Raw genomic sequence first — 27,402 nt, 5'->3', positions numbered from 1 at the left:
TGAAATTTTTTCTAAGACCCAAACGAACTAATTTTTTAAATCCGGGCCTGACTTTTTTCTAGTTTGAATAAATCAGTTGATTGGGTGGTAACATAAATTAAATCCACTAGGAAGAATTTCCTGTAGCTGGCTGTATACCATTAATTACAAGTAAAATTTAATAAAAAATTTTGGTCTTGGTAAAAGGTATATTATTTTAAAAAGCCCTATAGGGCTACAAACATCGAACAGAACGTTTTCGCTCTAAAAAGAGCATCATCAGTGTTGCAAGAACATGGTGAGCCAACCAAGGTTCGTATTTTTTGGTTGGCTCACCATGTTCTTGCAACACTGATGATGCTCTTTTTAGAGCGAAAACGTTCTGTTCGATGTTTGTAGCCCTATAGGGCTTTTTAAAATAATATACCTTTTACCAAGACCAAAATTTTTTATTAAATTTTACTTATAAATTAAATATTTGTTAAAAAAATTAATTTTTGTAATAAAAGTTATTTTTTTTTTAAATCTATGGTTCACTTTGCCAAACTTAATTATTCATAGTCAAATTTGATTTTTTTTATAAAAAATTAAGTAATCGTGTGTGGAAAAATAAATGTGCCATTTTAATTGCCTATTTGTCTAATTTGTAAAATTCATATTAGAGTTTTCAAAAAGTGTATACAGGGTGAAATTTTTTCTAAGACCAAAACGAACTTATTTCTTAAATCCGGGCCTGATTTTTTTCTAGTTTGAATAAATCAGTTGATTGGGTGATAAGATAAACTAAATATTTGTTTAAAAAAAATTAATTTTTCGTATAAAATTTAACTTTTTTAAATCTATGGTTCACTTTACCAAACTTTTAATTTATAGTCAAATTTGATTTTTTTATAAAAAATTAAGTAATCGTGTGCGGAAAAAAATAAATATGCCATTTTAATTGCCTATTTGTCTAATTTGTAAAATTCATGTTAGAGTTTTCAAAAAGCGTATACAGGGTGAAATTTATTCTAAGACCCCAACGAACTAATTTTTTTAAAGCCGGACCTGATTTTTTCTAGTTTGAATAAATCAGTTGATTAGGTGGTAATAGTGTAACGATTGACCAAAATAAGAGACACATCGATCTGACCGTTCAAAAATTATGACGAATACAAATTTATGTCAAAATGCGAAACTCGTATATTATTAAAAAAATGGTAGCAGACACTTTTTAATTGTTATTTGTTATTCCCCATAGGGGCCTCTATTCGAGGTAGGAGTATGTACAGTTCCTCAGGACTCACCCTGTATACCTCTCCGTATTTAAAGAACCTCCACGTAGACATCAAATCCGTACTTACTCTTAAGGATATTCCACCCCAAAACATCACAGAGCTTCGAATCAAAAACCTCGTTTCTATTTTGTTGCGCTGTGGCATGCCGCTCACTTCGTGGACAAGTAACTCTGAAGGTGTCGACCACAATTATTGTTAACGTTATGTGCCTTTCCGTTTTTAAAGGATTGTTAACTGCTTTTTCTTGTTAATTTATTTTTGTTTTAGTTAAAACACGTCATGTTAAAGAATAAACGCGTATATTTTCTTTATAGAGCATAAGACTACAAAACCATTTCAATGTGTATCCCTACTTATAACTCGTCTTCCCTACGGGATGTCTCAAACTTAACATAAGAAAAACATTATTTTTTCCCACCCGGTATAAGTTCAAAAAAGAAGTTTGAGTAAACGTTTGCTCAACTAGGTAAATACCAAAGAAAATTCTAAAATAATAAAAAACATTGCGGGATGCGTTGATCTGTTCACGAATAAATCGACTATAAAAATGACCATACTTCTTAGATAACATCTAAAACTATGTGTATTTTGGCGACTTAAATACAGTACTTTCAGTTGCAACTCTAAAAATGGAATAGGCCAGGGTCATAAGACAAAAATATACCCTGTTCGTGACACTTCAGCAGCCAGGGTACTGAAGCGTTTTTTCGACAGGTAATAGCTATAGGAACAAATTATAACTATTTCCTGCGTAGGATCTGGCGGCCATTCTTATTTATAAACATTAACTGTCAAAAAATGGCATTTTTCCCTTTTTTTTCAAATCAACGGAAAACAGTGACACTTATGATTTTTTAGTACAAATATTTTCGAGATTATGGAAAAAGATTTAAAATGACGTATTAGAAAGTTTGATATACTCATTTATTGTTAATATAATTGCGAAAAAAGGTCGGAATTGCAAAAAAAATATATTTTCTCAATAACTGTTGTAAAAAATTAGTGTACAGCTTTGAAATTTTTGTCAAATGAGGGTTCTTTGGTGCTTAATATGTGATAAAAATTTCAAACCGATTCATTTAATTGTTTAAATTTTATTCAAATTGTTTATCCCAGAGAGCATTTTTTTTGCAATAGCATAAGTCAGAAAAAAATGACTTTAGAACCACTCCGCAGGTGCCAAATGAAAGAGCATGAGCTACGTTTTCAACATAGTTTAAAAAAGTTAATAAAAAATGCATTTATTAGTAATAAATAATTATGCAAAAGTATCGTCAATTTTTCTTTATAAACTTTTTAAATAACTTTTTCAAAAAAAATTAACTTTTTTACCCAGTTTTAAGTGAACAACTACTAAGTAATGTTATCTATCATAAATAATAAAAAATTGTAATAAATATGTTACTTACTTACTTACTTACTTATTTAAAGCATTGTTTCCACCGGAGGAACAAATAGCAACATGTAGCAACATTTTTGTTGCCTGTGTTTCTTCTTGTTTGTAAATTTAGGAACTTATTAGCAACAAATGTAAACTTTTTATTTCCACTGACAGAACTTTTTGTTTCCGGTCGTTTCTGATAACTGAGAGAGAGCAACTTAGTGTTTCCACCGCGGTTGGTAAACATGGATCAAGATGATGAAATAGCTGAAGCAGCGGCGGCCTATATAGTGTTGTCGGCAAAAAAGAAAAAAAGAAAGCACAAATTTTGGGTGAAACCAAGTCTCTGTGATAGAAGTGAATATGGTGGCATGCATCTACTCAATGTATTAAAAAAAGACGATGTATACATAGGAAATAATAAAAATAATGGTAGTGTCAAAAATTTTTTACGAATGTCCAGCACCGATTTTGAATGGTTATTATGTCAAATTGCCCCCAAAATACAGAAAGAAGATACAAATTATAGACAAGCCATTTCACCAATGGAACGACTACTGCTCACACTGCGATTCCTTGCAACAGGCGATTCTTACCATTCCTTGATGTACTTGTTCAAAATTTCGGTATCATCAATTAGTAGAATTATACCAGAAGTATGTAAAGTAATCGCTGAAGTTCTGAAGGATAAACTTAAGGTAAGTAGATACCTCGGTAGATATACAGCTTTTCAATCAAATGACATAATGTAATTAGTAGTAGACATTTTATTAAATTTTAATAAAAACCAATTTTTTGAAGTGTGAGAAAAAAATTAACAAGATATTCTATTTAAATTCTAAATAAAAAATTTAAAAAATCTAATTAAAAAATTAAAGAGATATTCTTTTTAACAAATAATATTTTATCAGTAATTTACATCAAGTCCTGCATCTGACATGGCCAGACGTATCGCATCAGATATAGATGATTCTTGAAGATTTCTACAAGGCTGCTTTTCTTTTGAGAGTGTCGAATTGTTTGTCTCTGTTTGGGGAAGATAGTTAGTTTCATAACAAGAGCTATTTGGGGATGGCATAGGTGTGTGTGTTGTTGAGGCTGGTGATGTTACAGAATCATTGGTACTGGATGAGTAATAGTTCTGGTTATCTGAATAATATCTTGCTGTGTTGTTATTGGCCGAAGGTGTATGCCAACTTTGATAACATGGAATGGCCGATCGTATTTACCCATAGATGCGTCATACAAAATATTAGAGATCAAATGCTCTACCGTGTTTTTAGCGTTTTCATTTTGAAGATTTTCGATTTTACAGGCAACTAGTTCGCCGAAAATTTGGAACCGATTACGTGGCTTTTTATTTTGTAGCTGCTTCAGCAATACATATGCCTCTTCCTGTCGTTCGTCAGTTTTCACATCAGCTTGTCTTTTCTTCATTGTTTTTGGACTTTTAAAGAGCCTAGGTCCCTGTTTACTTTTTGTAGTGCTGCTTGTGGAAGGCGTTGGAGATCTGGTTCTGTTTTCATTAGGCTTTGTAGGTGTTTCAGTAATAGCAGCAACAGTTTTGTTCAGAGTGTCGACGTCATTGTTCGCCTCTCCAACAATAAAAGAAGAATCAGTTACTGCATCTGCCTCGTCTGCTATATTGGAATCTTGCGATTCAACTTCCCTGCTGTCCGTTGCACTGCTGTCTGACCCATCATCTTCACCCTGAAAATTAAAAATATATTTTTACTTCTTACTCTTTTAATATGAAATACAAATTATATTTAAAGCGAGAGAAGTTTTGATTAAACAAATTTACCGGTTTTTTATTTTTCAGATGCCTCAGAGTAGAGAGGAGTGGCTTATTACGGGACATCAATTCGCTAATCTTTGGAATTTTCCTAAATGTGCCGGGGTTATGGATGGCAAACACATTATGATACAAGCACCAAAACATAGTGGCAGTGAATTTTATAATTATAAGTCCTTCTTCAGTGTGGTGTTATTTATTGTGGCCAACGCAAATTATGAGGTGATGTATCTTAATGTGGGCAGCCAAGGTCGTATATCCGACGGTGGAGTGTTTGACAGTACTCATTTCAAAAAAATGTTATATCAAAACACGCTCAATTTGCCTGAATTAGAACCATTGCCAGGAAGAACAAAAGCTGTTCCGTTTGTTTTTCTAGGAGATGACGCTTTTCCCTATCACCAAACTTATTGAAACCTTACCCTGGCACTCAAGAGAAAGGTTCCTCAAAACGAATTTTTAATTACCGCTTGTCACGCGCTAGGCGTATTTCTGAGAACGTTTTTGGAATCATGTCTGCTAGGTTCAGGGTATTAAGAAAACCCATGCTACTTGAACCCGACAGAGTGGAATTAGTTGTTGCTGCATGTGTATATCTCCATAATTTTCTGAGAAGCAGTTTACATTCCCGAAAGTCATACTCACCTCCTGGCACCTTTGATTCAGAAGACAAAGATACGGGCGAAAGGATCCCAGGTTCTTGGAGAAACGAAATAAACAACAATATGTTTGCATCACTGCAAAAACAAGCACGTAATTCAACGTTGGAAGCTAAACAAGTTCGAGATGAATTTGCTCAATATTTTATGTCACCCGAAGGAATGGTTCCATGGCAAAATAATTTTTAACTTTGTATAAAAATTACAAATAAAACAAAAAAAATACGTACCTCACTTGTAGTTATTCCTTTTTCAGTACATTTTCTAACTTTGTTCCTGCCCGCAAGAAACAACAAGACTTCATAAGTAAACCACTTTGAAATAAATACGGCGCCGGCTCCCGACTTTTTTAACGTACGATATTTTTTTCTTTCTCTATAGAATTGTGCAATAACATTTTTCATTTTTCTTTTCACTTCTTCTATATTTGAGCCTGTTTTTTCTGCCAATGTTGTCCAAGCATCGTGTTTCGCATTTCTACATTTATACTGGGCGTGCTTTGTATTCCATAAACACTCACAAAGCTTATAGTTTTCGATTAATTCGAGTACTAACTCATTTGTCCACATGAACGGCATTTTTCTATTTTTTCACACGTCCGACCGACTATAAATTATTCCACGTTCGCCGTTGAGCTGCACTAGACAAAAACAAGTCACTACAAGTTGCTGTATCTGTTTCCACTCAGACAACAATATGTTTATGTTGCCTGTTGTTGCCGTATTTCTTTTGAAGTTTACCGCTAAAACTGGAAACCACCAACAATCGCAAACATGCAACATTTGTTGTCGAAACAAGAAGAAACACTTAGGAACTTTGAGGAACTTTGCGAAACATTTTTAAGCAACAAGCAACAGAAACACAAAAGTTCCTTCATGTTCCTCTGGTGGAAACTATACTTAAGCCGTCCTCTTGTACCTTACGGTGTCGAGGTATAAATATGTATAATTTCTTATATAACAAAATAAAAAGTATATAAGGAAAGATTTACGATACTTTTGCATAATTATTTATTACTAATAAATGCATTTTTTATTCACTTTTTTAAAATAAGTGGAAAATATAGCTCATGCTCTTTCATTTGACACCTGTGTAATGGTTCTAAGGTAATTTTTTTCTGACTTATGTTATTCCAAAAAAATTCTCTCTGGAATAAACAATTTAAATAAAATTTAAACAATTGAATGAATCGCTTTGAAATTTTTATCACATATTAAGCACCAAAGATCCCTCATTTGACAAAAATTTTGAAGCTGTACACTAATTTTTACAACAGTTATTGAGAAAATATTTTTTTTTGCAATTCCGAACTTTTTCCGCAATTATATTAACAATAAATGAGTATATCAAACTTTGTAATACGTCATTTTAAAGCTTTTTCCATAATCTCGAAGATAATTGTACTAAAAAAATCATAAGTTTTACTGTTTTTCGTTGATTTGAAAAAAACAAATGGGGAAAATGCTATTTTTTGACAGCTAATTGTTTATAAATAAAAATGGCCGTCAGATCCTACGCAGGAAATAGTCACAATTTGCTCTTATAGGTATTACCTGTCTAAAAAACGCTTCAGTGCCCTGGCTGTTCAAGTGTCATGGAAAAAACCTTATTACCCTGGACTAGGAGTCCGACTTCAAATTTCTCACCATCAATACCATCCTTGGGTTATAAGCTTTCATTCGACTCCTCACGTGTTGTTATATCTGGTAAAATGAAAAAGTAGTTGTGTTTTGCAAAGTCTCTGGGACAAATGGACGTAGATAATTCAACGTTTTCACATTTTTTCAAAATTGATGAAAATAACATTCTACCGTTACCTCTTTTTTATACAGTGTGTTCCAACGAAAATTTGACCCCCCTAGAAACTCAGAAACCAAGAGTTTATTCACAATTTAAAAAACACGTCATTTTGTACTGGATCGGAGACCAATTTTCATGCAAAATTCATGCCCTCAAATGTAAACCCCAGTTTCTTTTAAGCAGCAAGTGTAGTTGAGTGGCACTTCATTTAAAAGGTATTTTTTTTCTTTACACAGCCCTCTATATATTTATGTATTATCTCTTTTAATTTGAGGAATAATTTTAAAGATCATTTCATTCATAGGAGATTCTGACCAATAGAAAGCTACAGACATAAAAATTAAACTGATTATTTTTTTCACCTGTCAAATTCTGACGTTTTTGCTTTTTCAGCCAATCACTACGCGTCGTTCTAGCCAATCATTGAGTGTAATACTGATAAAACAGCCTCTTCCTTGATAAAACAGTCACTTCCCTGATAAAACTTAAGGTACCCTAAATTTCACATAATACGTACATACCTGTGTTTATTAACTTAATTTATGAACAGCCCTGGTACAGAGATATTTTAAAAAGACTAATCACGATATACTCAGATTTTCTACAGTTTTTATTTTCAAAATAAATATTTCTAAACTTTTCATAAACGTCAAACAGAACCGATGTAAACCGTACACAGAACACAGAACTAATTCTTTTATTTTGTTGCCGATTTCAACAAACCAGTGTTATCATATAAAAGGATTCGAATATTTACAACGTAATATTTTGGAACTATAGTTTTAAAATACACATTATATTAGTAGAATTAGTAAAATAGTTCTAAAATTACATTCTCCTATTTTATTATTACAAAAACACGGGTGAATAATAATTAAATAAAATGCATTCACCTGGGGGTTAGGCAAAACCAATTACACCACTGCACTGTGGTGAACTCACCCAGCGTAGCTGGGTAAGACCACGAAGCAAGTAGGCCGCGCAATTTTGACCGATTTAAAATTTCGCGATTTAACATCGTCATAATTTAATTTAAACAAAATGGACGTTAGCGTTAGATTTGGTGACAATAATCATGAAGAAATTAAAGATTTGTTAAAAAATAATACGCCTCAAAATACAATTAAGACAAAAAGGTCTGTTTGGACACAATTTGAGCAATTTTGCACAGTAAGGAACTATCAGTTGAATGATAATAAAAGTATTCAATAAATTGCAAAAGTTCTTGAAGATTGGGGAATGAATATGAAGAAAATGAATGGTGAAGATTACAAGGAATACTCTGTTAAAACTATTTGGAATGTAACAGCCAAAATGATTCAAGAAAAATATTTTTCAGAGTTTAATATAAGTTTTAACCCGTTTATCGACATTGAATTTAAGAAGGCAAGAGACGTGAGAAATGCAGAAAGGAAAGAGTTACAAAGTCGTCCCGAAAAAAGAAAACAAAGTGCTATAGAGCTGGATGAAAAAGAGTATTTGAGTATTATAGACTCGTGCGATGAAAATAATCCGCTAGGATTAGAGATGAAATTTTTTCGTGTTGTCTCTTACGAGTTAGCATGGCGCGGTGGTGAGGGTGTTCATTGTAGAATTGATTATTTCAAATATGAAATAAATAATGCCGGCAAAGAAACACGAAGGATTGAATATAATCCAGTTTTTACCAAAACATGCCAAGGTGGTCAAAAAAAGTGTTCGGATTCAAAATGACACCAAACATTAAAGATCCAGAAAGGTGTCCAATATGACAATATAAAAAAATCATGGAGAAGCGTGGTAAAAATATTACCAGCGATAGATTTTTCCTTATCCCAAATCCATACTGGCAAACAGGTAATGGAATATGGTATAAAAATACTCCCATTGGACCAAATGAAATGGCTAAATGGTTAAAGAACTCTGCAAAAAATGCGGATTGTACACACAAAACCGAAAAATAACAAATCATTCAAGCCGATCCAGTGTAGTATCTCATCTTGTTAAGGCAGGAATTCAAGAACAGGAGGCAATAAAAATAACTGGACATGCCACAGCTTCTTTGTTAAAACCTTATTTACAAGTTAATGAAGAACATCATGCAAAAATTATTAATAAACTTAGAACAACTACTACAACTGAGTGCATTGCCAGTACATCAACTGCGACTGTAATTAATGATATTGAAAGTGACGACAGATTAGACGTTACGAACGACATTGGAAAATCTCATATTAGTTATAAAAATTGTGTTTTTAATAATTGTTCATTTTCGATTTAAACAGTTTTTTATGTATTAACAATATAATAAATAAATTGGTTCATTTTTAAATCATAAAATAATTTATCTATAACCTACTTAAGACATTGATCCTAGTTGTCTTAAAAATATTTCACAGATGCCCGTATTTACTAATAATACATATTGGTTCACAAAATAATCTTTTCAAATACCACTCGTCCTCTAAATTTTGCTTGATAAATTTTTTCGTTTTCATACTTAAACTTCTTTATTTAGGGTAAAATCACTCAAACAAACCGAAATAGATAAAATCACTCGTCCTTCGGACTCGTGATTTTATCATTCGGTTTGTTTTCGTAATTTTACCAAACAAAGAAGTTTTCGTGAAAACAAAAAAAAATTTCGATAAAATTTAGAGGACTCGTGGTATTACCTTTGATAATTTTTGATAATATCCCGTCGTCAAGTATATTACGTCAGATGCCCTTCGTTGCTACGAAAAAATACATTCAGTGACATTAATGACAATTAATGTTTTAAAAGTTATAAAAGTGATGACTTTTAACTGTTAAATATTTATAACAACTGTGTGTTTAATTGTAGTAATTTGTACTTACATAAATAAATTACAATAAAATTTTAGTTTTGAACAGTTTTATTCATGAAATAATCGCAGCAAATTGCACTCGATCTCTAAAATTGTTATCGATTTTTTGCCCTCGTGATATTTTGACATAATATCACTCCCCTTCGGGTCGTGAAATTAAAACTGTCAAAGTGTCACTCGGGAAAAATTCGATAATTTTTGAGCTCTTGTGCAATTACTACTGATAATTTTTAATTTAACTAAGTTATAATAAATTTGTTAAGTCCAAAATTACCTTCAAACTTCCCAGTATAAAGTATAAATTGAAGTGTTTTTTTAAATTTTAAAGAAGCTCTTGGTTTCTAAGTTTCTGGGGGGTCAAATTTTCGTTGAAATAGACTGTATTATTTGATATTTATATTGAAAAAATCCCTACTTATATCTATACGAACTACTGTTAAACCTATCACAATATGGTTGACTAGACAGCACTGCAAATGATACGAAGACCTCGTTACTTTTTTGAGATGATGAAGACCTCGTTTAGCTTGCTTTTTTAGGCTCTCGTATCGTATCATATCATTATTGTCGCCTTTATTTTGAAAGAGATAATTTTATAGCGAGAAGTTCTGTTTTGTAGATGTAGTTATAATTTACAATTTTGACCTATTTAAGGGGTAGTGTGTAAATTTTATTGTAATGGATTATATCGCAGGAGATCTGTTAAAAAACCGTAGTCCTACACATTTTTTAGCTATCTAAAACTATTTCGGTAAAAGTCAAAAACCAAGATACATATTTAAACAGTTAGTTTTCAGTTTCTTATAAAATAAGCTTTTCAAAGATTTTATAGATATTAACATTTGCTTTTGATAAATCTAGTACCACCTTTTCATTTGAATTTATTTATTGTAATATGACAATTGGTTTTATTCAAAAATTTTTCTATACTTTACTTTTTTCTTTAAAGTTAGATTATAATGGATGTCCCAACATTCAATCAGAGTTGAGCATTTGTGCGGTAAAGTATTGGAAACCGAAAAGGAAGACATTTTGACAATTGACAGTTTAGTGTTGAAAAATATTTTAAAAATAATGAGTTTGGCGGCTACAGTTCGAAAATTTCGGACAAAATATAGTTGGAATTTTAAGCCGCTCAAATCCAATATCGAAGCAGTCCGTGAAAGGTTTGGTTAACAAATGGGTGCTGATTTTTTAAACAAAATCATCCCAAGAGATCGAGCACATTTCCACTTTGATGGATTTGTAATCATCATTTCTGAATTTGAGGTTCTGAGTATCCACATGTGACTCTCAAAAGAAATGCATCCACAACGTGTCACTATTTGGTGCGGATTTTGAGCTGGAGGCATCATTGAATCACACTTCTTTGAAAATGAGGTTGATCAAGCAGTGACTGTTACTATAGCTAGATATCGCAACATGATAACAGAGTTTTTGAGCCTATATTTGACGATACGGATATGGACGAAATGTGGTTTCAATAAGATGGTGCCACGTGCCACGGAGCCCGTGAAACTATTCAATTACTGCATGAGAATTTGCTGCTCGTGTACTCTCTTGTTTCGGTGTTTAGAGTTGAACCCCAGATCGTCTAATTTAACACCATTGGATTTATTTTTATGGAGTTATTTGAAGTCAAAAGTCTAAGCCAACAAGCCTATAACCACCAGTGCATTGACGTAATGCAACGTTGCATCAGCAAATTTTAGTCACATATATGCACAATGTTAACGAACAATTTCCACAAAAGGGTGCGTATGTACCAGCAAAGCTATAGAAAGTAAAGCCATTTAGCATATAAGCCATTTGCATCTAATAAATCTATACCTGATTAACCAGGATATACCCCTGCGTCTAGGGCCACTCTTACCTCAATCTCGTCGTATAGAATTAACTGAAGAAATACTGGTATAGTCCTTTTCATGACCATTTTTCAGTGCGTAACAGTTTTTCGATTTCTCTCTAACGCATTAAATTGTATGTGACAGAAAAAAAGGCACGTCGGTGATTACAGACATTTATAACATTTCTTCTAGTTATTCTAGTTGTCGATAGATGGCGCCATAATCAAAAATAATTATTTATTAAATAAAATAATAATATTATCAATAGAATCTGTACAATTTATAAGACTATACAAATCAAAGAAAATACCATTTTATAAATGCAATAGACACAATTGATTTGTTTTTATTCCAAATTGCAAATAAAATGTGACAACTGTCAGATTTAACTAAAATGTCATGTTAGAATAAATATCATAAATGTGTATTATCACGGACTTACCTTTTTTTCTATAATTTGTGACGCACTGAAAAATGGTCATGAAAAGGAGAATAGGTATTTATTATTACGCATAATATGGTCAAAGTAAGCCAATTTTCTGTCTTTTACTGTGTTAATAATTTCTTTGTTATTTTTTAGCCTCTGGAGAATAGTTATGGTAGTTATGTGGTATGAAGGCCTTAATATTCGGTAGCACTACATTTCAAATGCATTTAACCATTTTATGACGTTATCTGGCATCTTATGTAGGATTCTAGCTTTCTTTTCCGTTTATAAAAACACCAAATAGACGCAACATCTAAGCATTCTCATGCATATATTGATATTATAGTCAAGTTGCAAAATATCTTCGTAGGAATGTTATAGTCGGTTCGCTAATCTCAGACACAACTGGCTAGTGATTTTAGTAAGTAATTTTGCCAATTTGGTAAAATTGTCAAAAAAATAATTACTAAATAGTTAATAATTTACTAAATAGTTAGTAATTTTGACAATTTTGGCAAAATTGGCCAAAAACAAAAAAAATACCGACTAATATCACTAGCCAGTTGTGTCTGAGTTTAGCGAACCGACAAAAGGGGGTGAAAGTCACCCCCAGGGCAAAAGCACACATCGACACAATATCACTTTTTTCTTTGACATGTAAGCTATACGTATACCAAATTGCATGTCAATCCAAGTGGTTCTTTAAAATTTAGAACAAAAACTGTGAAAGAATGGACTAAAATTATTTTGAGTGGTAGGTTGATATTTAACGCTTAACTACTGACGTGGATATTTCAAGACATAGATTCTGACATGCGATATGTTATATATTTGCATATTCTTCTTTGTTTTTAATGTGAATTTGCCTTCAGTAGATTCAGTAGATTCAGATGTAGGCGCGTAGACCTAACTGATGTTTTTGTTAAAAGGACTGGAGTTAATCTGCAATAAACACTCATCATGTCACGGTGTTTTCGCTGGGTTTCTTTAGTATTCTTTTAAGTATGCTTTTCTAAGGCCCCATACACTACACCCTCCAGTGTTGCCGTTGCTTGACCTTTCACTTATGAAGATCGTTCACCATCCGCCACCTGTGAATTCGCTGATATGCTAACCTTTGTTTAATCTTTCCTTTCGGCTGTATTTCACTGTTTCCTTTTATTAGTACATTGTCGTTTACCTGTAAATATTCTGTCTCAAACCAAACAACAAATTATCTTTAGTAATTAAAAGAGAGCCCTTAAATTATCGATTTGTATCCCAAGTGACACTTTGACAGCTTTAATTTCACGAGTGACAAGTTTGAGAATTGGAGGATTATTTTCTTATTTATTCTTACTATCGTATGATATTCGAGAGGTTATTTTTTAATACATATAAAATCTAAGTTTCTGTAAACAACATTCAATGATATTTATCCCAATTAATGTGACACACATTTTTCAACTTGTCAAAGTGAACAGCACAGTTTAATAAATATTCAGGCGAAGATATCAATTAATCGAGGCATTGAAGGATTGAAGTGTCGATTTTTTTTGCAGTAAGACGGATTTTAATGCGGATTGGTGTGTTGGATTCGTGAGAATGTCAGAAAATTTTGTGAACTAATGTAATGAATAAGAAATCTCAAATTGCATTTGTGAATAAGAAAAATGCATTTCAGAAGTGCACTCGGTAAATAGTGGGAAAAATTGACTCAAGTTTTTTTACTCGGAGGTTTTTGGGGTCGCTGAAAACGAATATGAGGTCGGTGAGAGTGTGAAAACTACCTGGTGCCTGCAGCGGATGTAATAAACGTCTTCCGCTGGAGTATTATGGTAATGTGTTAAATAATTGGCCCAAACTTGTAACTCGGGGGTTTTTGGGGTCGCTGAAAATGAATATGAGGTCGGCGAGAGTGTGCAAAGTACCTGGTGCCTGCAGCGGGTGTACTAAACGTCTTCCTCTGGAACATTATGGTAATTTATCATATAATTAGTTTAAACTCGTTACTCGGGGGTTTTTGGGGCAATCTATTTTCTTCGATGTAGCTATAGTGATCGAAAAGGGTGGTGTTTTTATTATAAATAAACATAAACTTTTATTATTATAATATATTTATGGTTAAAAAAGTTCATTATACAAAATTTGTCGTAATTTATCTTTAAAATTCATTTTCTTCATCATTATCATCATCTTCTTCATTATTGCCTTCCTCTCTCGAGTCAAATGCAATATTTGTGCAATCAGAGCCTGCACAATTTTTTGCAGGCTAAATTACAAACTAACCCATGCTTCCTGCACCCGCATGAGTTGCCGCAGTCTGACTTACAACTACAGAATATTATACCCCGAGTAACAAGTTTGGGTCCATTATTTAACAAATTACCATAATAGTCCAGAAGAAGACGTTTATTACACCTGATGCAGGCTCCAAGTAGTTTGCACACTCTCGCTGACCTTATATTCATTTTCAGCGACCCGAAAAACCCACGAGTAATGAGTTTAAGCCAATTTTATGATAAATTACCAGAATACTCCAGAGGAAGACGTTTATTACACCCGATGCAGGCACCAGGTAGTTTTCACACTCTCGCCGACCTCATAATCATTTTCAGCGACCCCAAAAACCCCCCGATGAGTTTAAGCCAATTATATGATAAATTACCACAATACTCCAGAGGAAGACGTTTATTACACCCGCTGCAGGCACCAGGTAGTTTGCACATTCTCGCCGACCTCATATTCGTTTTCAGCGACCCCAAAAACCCCGAGTAAGAAAATTGAGTCAATTTTTCCCACTATTTACCGAGTTACAAATTTATAATAATTGCCTATTTCAAAATGCACTTTTGAAATGCATTTTTCTTATGCACAAATGCAATTTCTTATTCATTACATTAGTTCACAAAATATCCTGTCACTCTCACGAATCCAACACGCCAAACTGCATTAAAATCCGTCTTACTGCGCCAAAAATCGACAGTAAGGCCTTTTTTTGTGCTTCAATGCCTCGACTAAATAAAATATCAGATAAAATTATTTATAAACACAATTTTATTCATGTAAAAATATTACTGAATTACATTCGAGAGCTGAAAATTGCCGATTTGTGTTTTTTCGTGACAATTTGACATTCGATGCAGAGCTACAAATGGATTATGGTTCATTTTCTTAAATGTGACAGTCTTCAAAAATAGGAAACTCGTTGGAATTAAACAGAAAAAGCAAAATGTTCCCAGCATAATAATCTAGGTAGAATATTCCCGGTAAAATAATAATCTGATTGGGCAGGATTAAACACGTGACGAAAAATCTTACTACAAAATTAGAAGTTAACATTATTAAAATAAAACCACTGTAATTTTGATTCTTGTATGCTTCCATTGGTCGGAATATCTATGCATGAAATAATCTGGTGCAATGTGCTGGGTTCCCATAGAGATGGCACAAAATTACGAATTGAGATCAAGCACTCCAGGTTTGTTATCAATTGAATTAAAAAGCTCTCGATATAATTAATTCGAAATTAGTTTTTTATACTTGCTTAATCGATTGGTAGATTTTTTGAAACTTCCTTTTTTAATGTATACACCTACTAGGTACTTAACATTTTGCTTACCGTATTGACGGTTCAGAATAGAACAGATAATCAGTCGAGATTTTCTGTACTCCTATTGGTAAGAAATCAATTATACTGTTAATTACACATTAGCTCGAGGACTTTTACTTTTGATGAAGTGTATCATTAACGCTAAATTTGCTTTAGACAAATTGTTTAAGTCTTAAAAGTGAAACAGCAATAGTTTAATTGCCGCTTTTTTCTTAAAGATAATTACTTTTATAGGATTAACGAACAGTTTTCAGCTAAAAGCTTTCCTAAATAGCTGCTACCGGTTTTTTGGCGTTTAGCATTTTTTTTCATACGTAGTACCCCGCAGAGATGGAGTCATTAAATTTTAAATATTCAAGCGATTTCGACATTTGGTTCATAAAAATCAAAATAGTACGATTATAAGATAATTGTATTGTATAAAATGAATTATGTATAACAAATATATTATTTTGGTTCTAATAGAATCAAAACACATAAAAAAGGATACAAGATTTGACTATCTAAAAAATATCTATACCTATAGAAGAAGAACCAATGACGCTAGAACTAGAAACGCCAGAAATTACCACGAATGAAGACTTTAATATAAGTAGGTACTCACGAAGTTCCAAAAACCCTTGAAAACTGAAGAAAAAGCTGTAGGTAAAAACGGAATACCAAACGAAATACCGAAATATTGTGAAGCAACAATGACATAACAATTAACAAAAATACTGTAAGAATGGAGAAAGAGCAAACTAATAATAATTCTACTATTCAACAAAGATAAAAAAAGAAAGTGTGTGTACTTAACAGTATATATACTATGTACTTAGTACTTATACTTACTTACTTTATAACTTCTTACGCACGTAAGAAGTTATACTTCTATTTATATGATTTCAACGAAATAAATATACTGTAAACAGTTTATTTTTATTTTGTTTAAATAATAAACTAATTTTAATGCTTACCACTTTCCGAAATTAAAAAAAGAATAGGAATGGTCCGGATTTGAACCAGAGACCTCTCGATCTCTAGGCAAATGCCCTACCAATAACCCATGGGGTTTTTGTGTATACATTTTCTCGGACGTAATGACAATTCATGGTAACAAACAGACGAAGTATAAAAATAAAAACGATTTCATAATACTTATCTTACTCCCGAGGAAGACAAATCCAAAGACACAAAAATTATAATAAATATATTTACTAAAAACTCTAATATATTCTTTTCACACCTTTTTTTTGCACTGATATATAGATACATAATTTGAAAGATTTAGCAACTAACGCCATACTGTCTGTGTGCGCATGCGCGCAGAATAATATAAATTCACTCTCAATCCCTCCTAAAGAACTATAACTGCAAAAACTATCCTGTGGTGTTGTCTGTATGAGATGATTAATAGTCTCTAATACATCATTGTCTTCTATGTTAACTTTTTGGTTTATCTGTTCAGCCTACAAAAAAAATGAATCATATTTAAATTTTAGATCACAACTACACCTGATATGAATAATATTGTAACTCCACTTATAATGTTTTTCAACTATTGCTTAAATGACATATATAAAGGACAACTTTCATTTTGATCTAAAATCTTTTATCCTATCTTATGTAAATATAAAGTTTTTTAATAAAATAACCTCATTGTAAGTGCAAATTTTGAATCACTCGGTGGAAAAAATTTTGTAACCAATGTTAGATACAATATTGTAAATTTCTATTATTGATGAATATTTTTATAAAACATTGTAACATCTATATAATTTACAGTGAACTAACTTCCACTGACAAAAATAAAGTACCTGATGTTCACAGTGGATTACATGCTCAAGAAGCATCAACAGCGGGAACCCCTCCATGCATCAAAGGCATTAGTTTATTATTAGATACGTCGGCTTAGAAAAAATTTCCAAAGAAGGAAAATCTTGGAAAGAAGAGACAAAGAGATCCAAGTGTTCCCAAAATGAATCTTTTGAAGAAACTGAGGAACTCTGACCAAGAATACACTAGAAAAACTGGAAAATTAACGTAAATGAGAGCAAGTAATGAATATAAAATATCTTAGAATTGCACTGTCCAGCTAAGGACACCTGCACAAAGAAGTCAGAAATCAAGTACAAAAAAAGCAAATGACTGGCAAGATGTCTTAATAATACTCTATGGTGAAACCGACATATTAAAACTGAGATTAAGTCAAGAATTTATAAAGCCAGTGTAAGACTAATAATGACATTTGCATCAGAAACAAGACCCGATACAACCATGACGCAAAGACTACTAGAAATTGGAGAAATGAGAGTACTGAAAAGAATTACAGGAAATACTTTGAGAGATCGAAGGAGGAGTAAAGACATAAGTGTGGTCTAAATGGCAAGAGATAAATCACCAATCGCTAGAAGAGGAATCGGCCGACCGCGCAAAAGACGGAGTGACAACCTTCCATATACGTATCAATCCACCAATAAACAAGCAGAATTGCTTATAAAGGGAAAGAAGAAGAACGTGTACCGTAAAATGAGGTGAGATTGATCTCCCGGAGTGACAGTGATCATTTGTCGTTGTGTCATATATATGTAGATACAACCGGCAACAATGTAAAATTGTTTCTGGGCGTGGCACTATTCATTTCTTGGATCTTGACTATGATCAGTTCACGTCGTTGTTAGTTTGCAATTTGCATTGGGAAGAAGTTCTGTGGCTTTGAACTTAACCATAATTTTTGGCCTATTTTTATAGTTTGTGTACTTTTGATGGTAGAGGAAGAACAGAGGTAAGTTCGCTATTTCTAGTGTTATAAAATTATTTTGTATGGTTCTGTAATAATAATTTTAAGTATCTAGCATTTTAACTAACGCCAGCTTTTAAGATGGCGTATAATATTGAATGGGGTGACATTGATCAAGTGATCAATCTAACCCCACGTTACGTACGTTTCAGAAATTAATTTATAATTTTTTTACAGATTTAAGAACATCAATCAAAATGGGAAGAACGTACAAAAGAAAATTAGGCAGTAGAACGTATGGCAATTTTAATGAAGAACAAGTTAATCAGGCGTTGCAAGATGTATTGGAAAATGGATTATCGCTAAGAAAAGCCGCAAAAAAATACAAATTGTCCTACGGAACTTTAAATAACAAGTACCATGGAAGAAAGTTTAAGAAAACAGGTGGACAATCTGTATTCACATATGAAGAAGAAGTAGCCATTATAAAGAGCATTTTAACGTGTGCAATGGATTTAAGTGCAATAGATTTGAGAATTTTCGTCAAAAGTTTTTTGGACAAAACTGGTAGAAGTGTATCTAGATTTAAGGAGAATATTCCTGGAATTGACTGGGCTTACTGGAGAGCTTGTTGAAGAGACACGGAGGTATTGCTGATAAAAGATTAGCAACAAACTAATATTAAAAACAGCCGAGCAGGAGTATCTCCGGACCTGATTAAAAAATACTTTGACAATTTACAACAAACGATTGAAAATGTTCCAGTTGAAATATTTTTAATTACGACGTCTCAGATGACCCCGGAAAAAAATTGTGCATTTACCGAGGATTTACTAAATATCCTTAAAAAATATACAACCGTTCAAAATCTGCTACATCGATAATGATTTGTGATCCGCCTTAAGTATACTTCTGCCACCTTACGTCATATACAAGGCGGAAAATTTATGGGATACTTGGACAGAAAATGGTCCCAAGGGCAGCCCATGCTGCGAACAGCGATATGTTGCTCACTGGGGACACGATATAGTCGAATCTCCCATGGTTGGATTGATATGTCAACATTCAATAATTGGTTTGTCACTTGCTTCTTACCACATGCTAAGCCAATCGATGGAAAAAAGATGTTAATAGGGGACAACCTAGCATCTCATTTTAATCCAGACGTGCTGAGACAATGTGAAGAAAACAATATAATATTTTCATGCTTACCAGCCAATTCTACTAATATTTGCCAGTCATTGGATGTCGCATTCTTCAGGGCCTTAAAAGGAAGCTGGAGGAAAACTTTAACATCATGGAAAATGCAAAATTCCAAAACCTCTGGCATTCCGAAAAATGAATTTCCTAAGCTGTTAAAGCAAACACTTGAAATCATGAATAAAGTACCACCTAAAAATCCAGATGGAGAGAAAAGTGCTGTAAAAAGAAATTTACTTTCTGGTTTTGAAGCATGTGGCATTGCACCATTCAACCCCAGTCGAGTTTTGGAAAAGCTACCACAAGACGCTATTGATCAAGTCGAGCTTAGATGCTCTCTTACTAACTTTTTGAAAGACTTGAGGTACAATTCCGGCTCTGAAAAATCTAGACGTAAAAGAAAACTGTTAGCAGCTGAACCTGGTCAAAGTGTTACAGCACCTAAACCATCAGAGGAGTCCAGTGACGATGATTCAAATGAAAACCTGGAATTAGATGACCCCAACAGTGATGTTGATATTAACAAAGATGAAGAGGAGGTTGAATACTTCTGTCCTTCATTAGAAAACATCACGAAGGGAAAACTCCCGTTAGTGAGATTTTTGTCTGGTTCTCGGAAAAAGACGGAATTTCGCTATGTCTGTCAGGTAAAAGGAGTGTTAGAAGGAGAAGAAATCGAAGTTCAAGGCCTTAAATCAGTAGGATGGAGGAAGATTTTCAAAATAATTGAAAATGACATATCCACTGTTCCCTTCAAGGAAGTAGTTGCCTTACTACCAGGTCGGACACTTGAGACGATTTCTGATAGGATACAAAAATATCATTTTCGCGGAGAAATTAATATAAAAGAATGTTAAATCAAATTTTCTTTTTTATAAATTGTTCTGAATTACATTTTTAGTTGTTAAAATATATTTTTTTTTGTATAAATAAAGAATAGTACAATAAAAATAGTGTGATCATTCTAACCCCGCATGATCAATCTCACCCCTTTGTAAAAATTCGAAAAACTGTCTGACCGAATTAGTCACGGTTAAGATTGATCATATTCTATTTAAAAGCACTACTGTTTCATGCTATAAAATCATCATGATCAATCTCACACCAGTCACGGGTCTAAGATTGATCACAATTTTTTTATGAGATAAGTTGATTTTCTTAACAATTAAAACAAAACTAGTGTTAAATCACTACTCTTTAGATATTAATATAACACGTGAAGTGTTTAAATATAGGACAGTCACAAAAAGGTTTAAAATATAAATCAAATAATGTTAAAATTGATCAATCTCACCCCATTTCACGGTATTATATCATTTTACATACAATTTGGCACACACTATATGTAAAAGTGAATGCATTATTAACATTCTGAGCATTCGTAGAATGCTCAGAATATCTTGGGTTCAACGCATTTCAAACAGAGAAGTTTTAAACAGAGTAGGTCAAGGCGAAGGTGATTTAACCAAGATGATAAAAAAGAGAAAACTTGATTATCTGGGGCATATAATGAGAGATAGCAGATACAGGAAGCTGCAGTTAATACTCAATGGAAAGATCGACGGAAAAAGAGGAATTGGTCGGAAGAAATATTCATGGCTCCGAAACCTTCGTCAATGGACTGGCTTATCAGCAGATCAATTGTTACATGCCGCGCAAGATCGAGAACGATATCTGCAAATTGTTATGGAAGCTACCCACGCCTAAAAATTTGGGCACGGTACTTAAAGGAAGAAGATATGTAAAAGTGTGTTGCTCATTTATATAAGCACAAGTTTGCTTGTTCCATGGAAGATTACCACTCCATCTCTTGCGAGGTTGGCCGATCTTTATTCTACCACTTGGTATTTGTCCATTGCTAATTTAAAGGCTGTTGTGTTCGAAATTGTACTGATGTAATTGTTTTTCTATTTAGTTTCCACTTTTTTATACCCTATAAATACATTACATTTGGTTCTGATCTCGTCACTCCTTATTTCGCCTCTCAGCATATTTCCTGTAAATCTTCTGAGCATTCTCTTTACTGATATTTCCAACACTTTGTGTTTTGGCTATGTCTTTATCTTATACTGGCCTTATAGATTCTTTCATCTCACAGTTAATATGTCGCTTAAGCCATACCGTGTAAAGAATCCTCCTATTTACTCTTTGTTCTATATCTCTTACTTCTTTTTGTATGTGATCGTAGCTGGAAAGTAGCTAGCATATCTTCATTTGGCTAAATGCTATTTTCAAATTAGGCTATCAATATTTTATTGTCTGCGTAACAGAAAACTTTAACTTCATTATATCCTACTCCGTATCCTCTTCCTTTATTGATGCTCGTTATGATTTTACTCCTGATTAGATTGAATAGCATAGGGCTGTTCTGTTTTCTAGTATTTCTTGTGCTCTTTGTAATTCCTGCTTGTTTATGAGAACTTTTTTTATGGTTATTTCTGACGATTGTGGTTACAATGTCATTTGTTGTTCCTCTGCTCACAGAGCTCACACAGCTCAAACATTTTCCTTTCCAGGCCCTGAAAATTTAAATGAATACTTTGTTAATGTGAGTAAAAATATAACATCAGATATTTTGCCATAACAGGACCCCATTTCCTATCTCCCTAACTCAAGAAAGGTCTCGAATTCATTCTTTATAAGTTAATAAATCTGAACTAATCCAAACAATCAATAGTATCAAAAGCAAATCTTCCCATTACTGATGGACTATCCATAAAAAATTTCTTAAATTCCCCAGAAAATGTGTCGGAAGTCCCCATCTTACTAATTAATGATTCTTTTGAGAAAGATAAGTTTCCAAAGTGCCTGAAGACAGCCATCATTATTCCTCTTCCAAAGGGTGGTGAATAATCTAATGCCTGCAATTATAAACCTATTGCATTACTACCAGTACTCTCAAAAATTATTGAGAGACTCATAAAAGCCCGACTTATGTCCTTTCTCGTTGAAAACAACATTTTATCATAAAATCAATTCGGCTTTTTAAATAATAAGTTGTAAGTACCACTGATGCCATGTTTCCTGTACTACATGAGGTTAAGCATTGCCTTAATGGAAATTTTTTTTACTGATGATGCCAGTATCATTTTGAGCAACTCAAATATTGCAACTCTTCACGCTACTATAACTTCTGATAAACTTACAATAAGAACCTGGTCCAACTCTAATTTACTGTCATTTAACAGCAATACAAGCTGCCCTTATAACAGTAGCATTATCCTATATTGGAGCTTTTCAACTCTTACCTCTTAATAACGGTCAGATTAGTACCATGGATTCTGTAAAATTTCTTGATATTTTTTTTATGCAGCAACTTTAAATGGTCCCTTCATATCGATTTGTTAAGTAAGAAAATCTCCTCAGCTTGCTACGCAATAAGATCTGTTTCGAAAGAAATTAATTTAGCATCTTCCAAAATAACATATTTTTCTTTGATCGGGTCGCATCTTCAGGTATACCTTTTTGGGGTTCTGATACAGCTGAATAATCCGATGTTATTTTTAAATTACAAAAAGAACAATAAAATATTTGTTTGGCCTCAACAACACAATGCAGAAGCTACTTCAAAGATCGCAAGATTTTAACACTTCCTTCTTTATATATTTTAGAAACTGTTTGCTTAAATTATAAACACTACATATCGTTCCAGCAAGACCTAATCGTGACTATTTTACCAGAAATTCTACCTTTGACGTCTGTTTCCCGATCCCGTCCACTGAGTTAGTAAAGAAATCTATATTATAATCTGCAAAAAACCTATTCAACGATCTCCCTCTGCAACTTAAATCTCCAACTAGTCCAGAGAAATAAGATTTTTTCGTGACACATCCCCCTCCAGGTCAAAACCAAATTTTTTGAGTGGTATGGACATCTATAATAATAACCTGTATGTTTCCTGCAGCCGATTTTGATGATATACATAGTTATAAACACCTGAAGATCAAAAAACGGTAAATTTTCGCTTTTTTCGTCTATTACCAAAAAGTTAAGCATTTTAAACAAATTTGAGAGTAAGAAACTCTAATTCGTATAAAAAACTTCAACATGGCGTTCGCTGAATATGTCTATCCCTATTGGTTGCTTAGAAAATTGCAAAATAAATAATAAATTTTGAGTTTTTATACATATTCATAACTTATGTAAAAATTAACTTGGTACCTTCTTATTACAAGGAAAGCTGATACTTCTGGTGCTTAAATCATACCCTAAATTTCAAAGTAATTGGTAAAATTGTTATTTAATTTGTTTAACCAAATTCATTTTTTTAAACACTATAGTTCAAATAATTATGAGGTTACAGTAATACTTCGGACAGTTTATGAAAAAATACCATTTATACTATTAACTTAATTAAAAAAAATGACAGGAAGCAATTTTAAACAGTGTCACATTATTTTGCAAAAACATGTCAATTTTTTGCTTACTTATGAACAATTAGAATAACTTTTTAACCGTTACCCGTAGAAAAAATATTTTATCTACTCTATGTCATATTATGTATAGAATAGAATAGAATAGAAATATGCTTTATTGTCACTGAAAATTATACAATTTTATGGACAAAGCTTAACATAGATTCACGAAAAAGATATACATAACAATAACAAATACAGTTTTATAAAATTAGATAAATCGTCAATAAAAAAAAAATATATAAACAAGTTAAAAAAAAGTGAAGTAAAAAAACAAAAACCAATATATTGCAAAATTACTATAAATTGCAAAATTGAACCTACAACATAATATAATAAAACACAAACAAAGGAACTAATAAGTTTAAGCTGCTGTATGTGACACCCAAATATAGATAAATACACTTTAGTTACTTGTACATTATTACTGTGATTTCTTAGTTAGTCATTAAGAAACTCTTCTACTGAATAATATGGTCTTTTAGATAAATGAGCTTTTGTCATTTTACGGAACTTGAGAAAGGATGTTGCAGATTTAAGTTGTAAAGGGAGATGGTTGTATAGTTTTTTTGCGGAATATAGTATAGATTTCTTTACTAACTCAGAAGACGGGATCGGTAAATAGACATCAAAAGTTGAATTTCTGGTGGAGTAGTCATGATGAGGCCTTGCTGGAAAGACATGCATGTGTTTACGAATTAAGCAAACAGTTTCTAAAATATACAAATATGGAAGGGTTAAAATTTCGTGATCTTTAAAGTAACTTCTGCAATGGGTTGTTCTTCTGAGGCCAAACAGATATCTTATTGCTCTTTTTTGTAATTTGAAAATAACATCAAATTGGGCAGCTGTACTAGACCCCAAAAAGGAAGACCATATCGAAGATGAGACTCGAATAAAGAAAAATATGTTATTTTAGAAGATGCTAAATTGAGTTCCTTCGAAACAGATCTTATGGCATAGCAGGCCGAGGCGAGTTTCTTACTTAACAAATCGATATGAAGGGACCATTTGAGGTTGCTGTCTAAAAGAATACCAAGAAATTTTACAGAATCAACGGTAGAGATCTGGCTGCTATTCACAAGCAGGGGTTGAAGAGCACCTTTATATGATAATGCTACCGTTTTATCCACGTTAAAGGAGAGTAAATTAGAGTCAGACCAGGTTTTTATCGTAATAAGATCAGAAGTTATAGTTGCATGAAGAGTTGCAATAGTTGAGTTGCTCCAAGTGATACTGGTATCATCAGCAAAAAGAAAAATTTTTCCATCGATTTTTAAATTAGTGATGTCATTTATAAAGATCAGGAAAAGTAGAGGACCCAATACTGAACCTTGTGGTACTCCACATATAATGTTTTTGAGACTAGAGTCAGTATTATTTGCTCTAACCAATTGTTTCCTATTATCTAAGTAAGATTTAAACCAATTCAAAGAAATACCTCGAATTCCATAGTAATTAAGTTTTTTAATCAAAATGTTGTGATTTACACAATCAAAAGCTTTGGAATAGTCACAGAAAACAGTGGCAGTATAAAGATTATTGTTTAGTGCTTGGTAAACCTCGTGAAGTACAGAAAACATGGCATCAGTTGTACATTTATTAGTTAAGAAGCCGAACTGATTTTGTGATAAAATATTGTTATCAAAGAGAAAGGACATAAGTCGGGTTTTTATGAGCCTCTCAATAATTTTGGAGAGTACCGGTAGTAGGGCAATAGGTCTATAGTTGCAGGCATTAGATTTTTCGCCATCTTTATGAAGAGGAATAATAATGGCTGTCTTTAGGCACTCTGGAAATTTACCATTTTCAAAGGAATCATTAATTAGTGACACGAGGAGTTCTAACACATTATCTGTGAGATTTGAGAAGATTTTTATAGATAGTCCATCAGTACTACAAGATGATTTGCTTTTGATACTATTGATCGTTTGGATCAATTCAGATTTATAGATTGGTCTTATAAAGAATGAATTCGAGACAATTTCTGAATTAGGGAGATAGGAAATGGGATCTTGTTGAGACTGAATAGTGGATGTTATATTTTTACTCACGTTAATGAAGTATTCGTTTAGATTTTCAGGGTTTGGAAGGGCAAATGTTTGAGCTGCGTGGGTTTTGTTTCGAAGATCGTTTATTATGGACCAAGTTTCTTTTGCAACACTTTTGGAGCTTCCCAGACGATTTTGATAGTAGGCTTTTTTAGCTGATTTGATGAGTTTTAAGTATGTGACTCTGTAATTGGTGATATATTGAGTGACAGAGACGTTGGTAGTAAATTTCATGATATAAAGTAGTGAACGCATATTTTTTGCTGATATGCGGATACCTTTGGTAGTCCAGGGTTTGCGACGTTTTGGCTTAATCGTAATTAAAGGAAATGCCTTATTGAAGATACAGACAAGCTTCTCCAAAAAATCACTGAAATTATAGTCCACGTCCGTAGAAGGAAAATGCCAGTCAGAAGTTAAACATAAATTTTGAAATTTATGAAAATTCCGAGCGGAAAAAATCCTACCTAAACGTCGGGTTTTCGAGGAGGGTTTGCTGAAGATGTTAAATTTCGTATATACTGCTTCATGATCCGATAGTTCCGCATTAATAACTGTAGAGCAAACATCAAGGGGTGAGAAATCGGAGACAATATAATCAATTATGGTAGATGTAGTTTTTGTAATCCTTGTAGGAGAATTAACGTGCATGGAGAGACCATATGATTCAAATATGTTGACCAAGAACATTTGGGTAGCACAAGCAGCAGCATAATTTATGTTGAAGTCTCCGCATATAATTTTTCTGCTTTTGTGAGGCAAGTCATCTAACAAATTTAGCAGGTTCTGAAAAAATAGTTCCACGGAAGAGTCAGGTGATCTATAGATGCAAATAATGTAAAGATTAAGATTTTTATTAAAAACTAAGGAAAATTCAAAGAAGGCTTCATTCAACAAAAAGTCATATTTTGTTATCAGAGAAAAATCATTGTTTGCAGAAAGAATTAGGGTGCCTCCATGAGCTGAGTTTGGACGATCATACCTAGCAATTGTGGTATAATTCTCTACAAAAAAAGGCTCGTTGACTGCAAGCCAGTGTTCTGTAACAGCAACTATCTGGGGAAATCCTAATTCCTCTAGAAACAAAAACAATTCGTCAGTTTTATTTCTTATAGAACGAATATTAATCAGAACCATACTAAAGTTGTCATCACTAAAATTATTCGAGGTTTCTAGTTCCTCAGAACACGTCGTATTATTTAAAAATTTCGTCTTGGAGAGCTAGTGGAATAATAATTTCGATGACATTCCCTTGATTTTTGCAGGTGAATAATTCTTTCCGAAGGGAGAAAAGACCTAAAAGCAGCAAGATCAGCGTCTACTTCATCTGCACCGATTCCATAAGCATCGTTGAATTCTAGAAGAATTTTTCTTAGATCTTCATTCTTAGTCGGAAGTCCTTCGGAAGCCAGAAAGAGTTTAACACTTGTGT

At 32.9% G+C, this 27,402-nt stretch overlaps 1 protein-coding gene across 1 annotated transcript; it reads left to right on the top strand.

Moving 5' to 3' along the window:
• Positions 1-2,882: 2,882 nt before the first annotated feature.
• Positions 2,883-5,325, top strand: LOC126891248 (uncharacterized). The gene is made up of 2 exons (XM_050660432.1): positions 2,883-3,335; positions 4,460-5,325. Exons 1-2 carry the CDS (start codon positions 2,883-2,885, stop codon positions 4,844-4,846), a joined length of 840 nt encoding a protein of 279 aa, XP_050516389.1. The 3' UTR covers positions 4,847-5,325.
• The last annotated feature ends 22,077 nt before the right edge of the window (positions 5,326-27,402 follow it).

The sequence above is a fragment of the Diabrotica virgifera genome, chromosome 1, assembly GCF_917563875.1.
Source record: "Diabrotica virgifera virgifera chromosome 1, PGI_DIABVI_V3a".
NCBI lineage: Eukaryota > Metazoa > Arthropoda > Insecta > Coleoptera > Chrysomelidae > Diabrotica > Diabrotica virgifera.
Note: the sequence above shows the minus strand (reverse complement) of the source record. Positions and strands in the feature narration are given on the sequence as shown.

Coding starts and splice junctions, on each gene's coding strand:
- LOC126891248 (XM_050660432.1), top strand. CDS start 2,883: ATGGATCAAGATGATGAAATAGCTGAAGCAGCGGCGGCCTATATAGTG. Junction 3,336..4,459: donor TTCTGAAGGATAAACTTAAG/GTAAGTAGATAC, acceptor TTTATTTTTCAG/ATGCCTCAGAGTAGAGAGGA.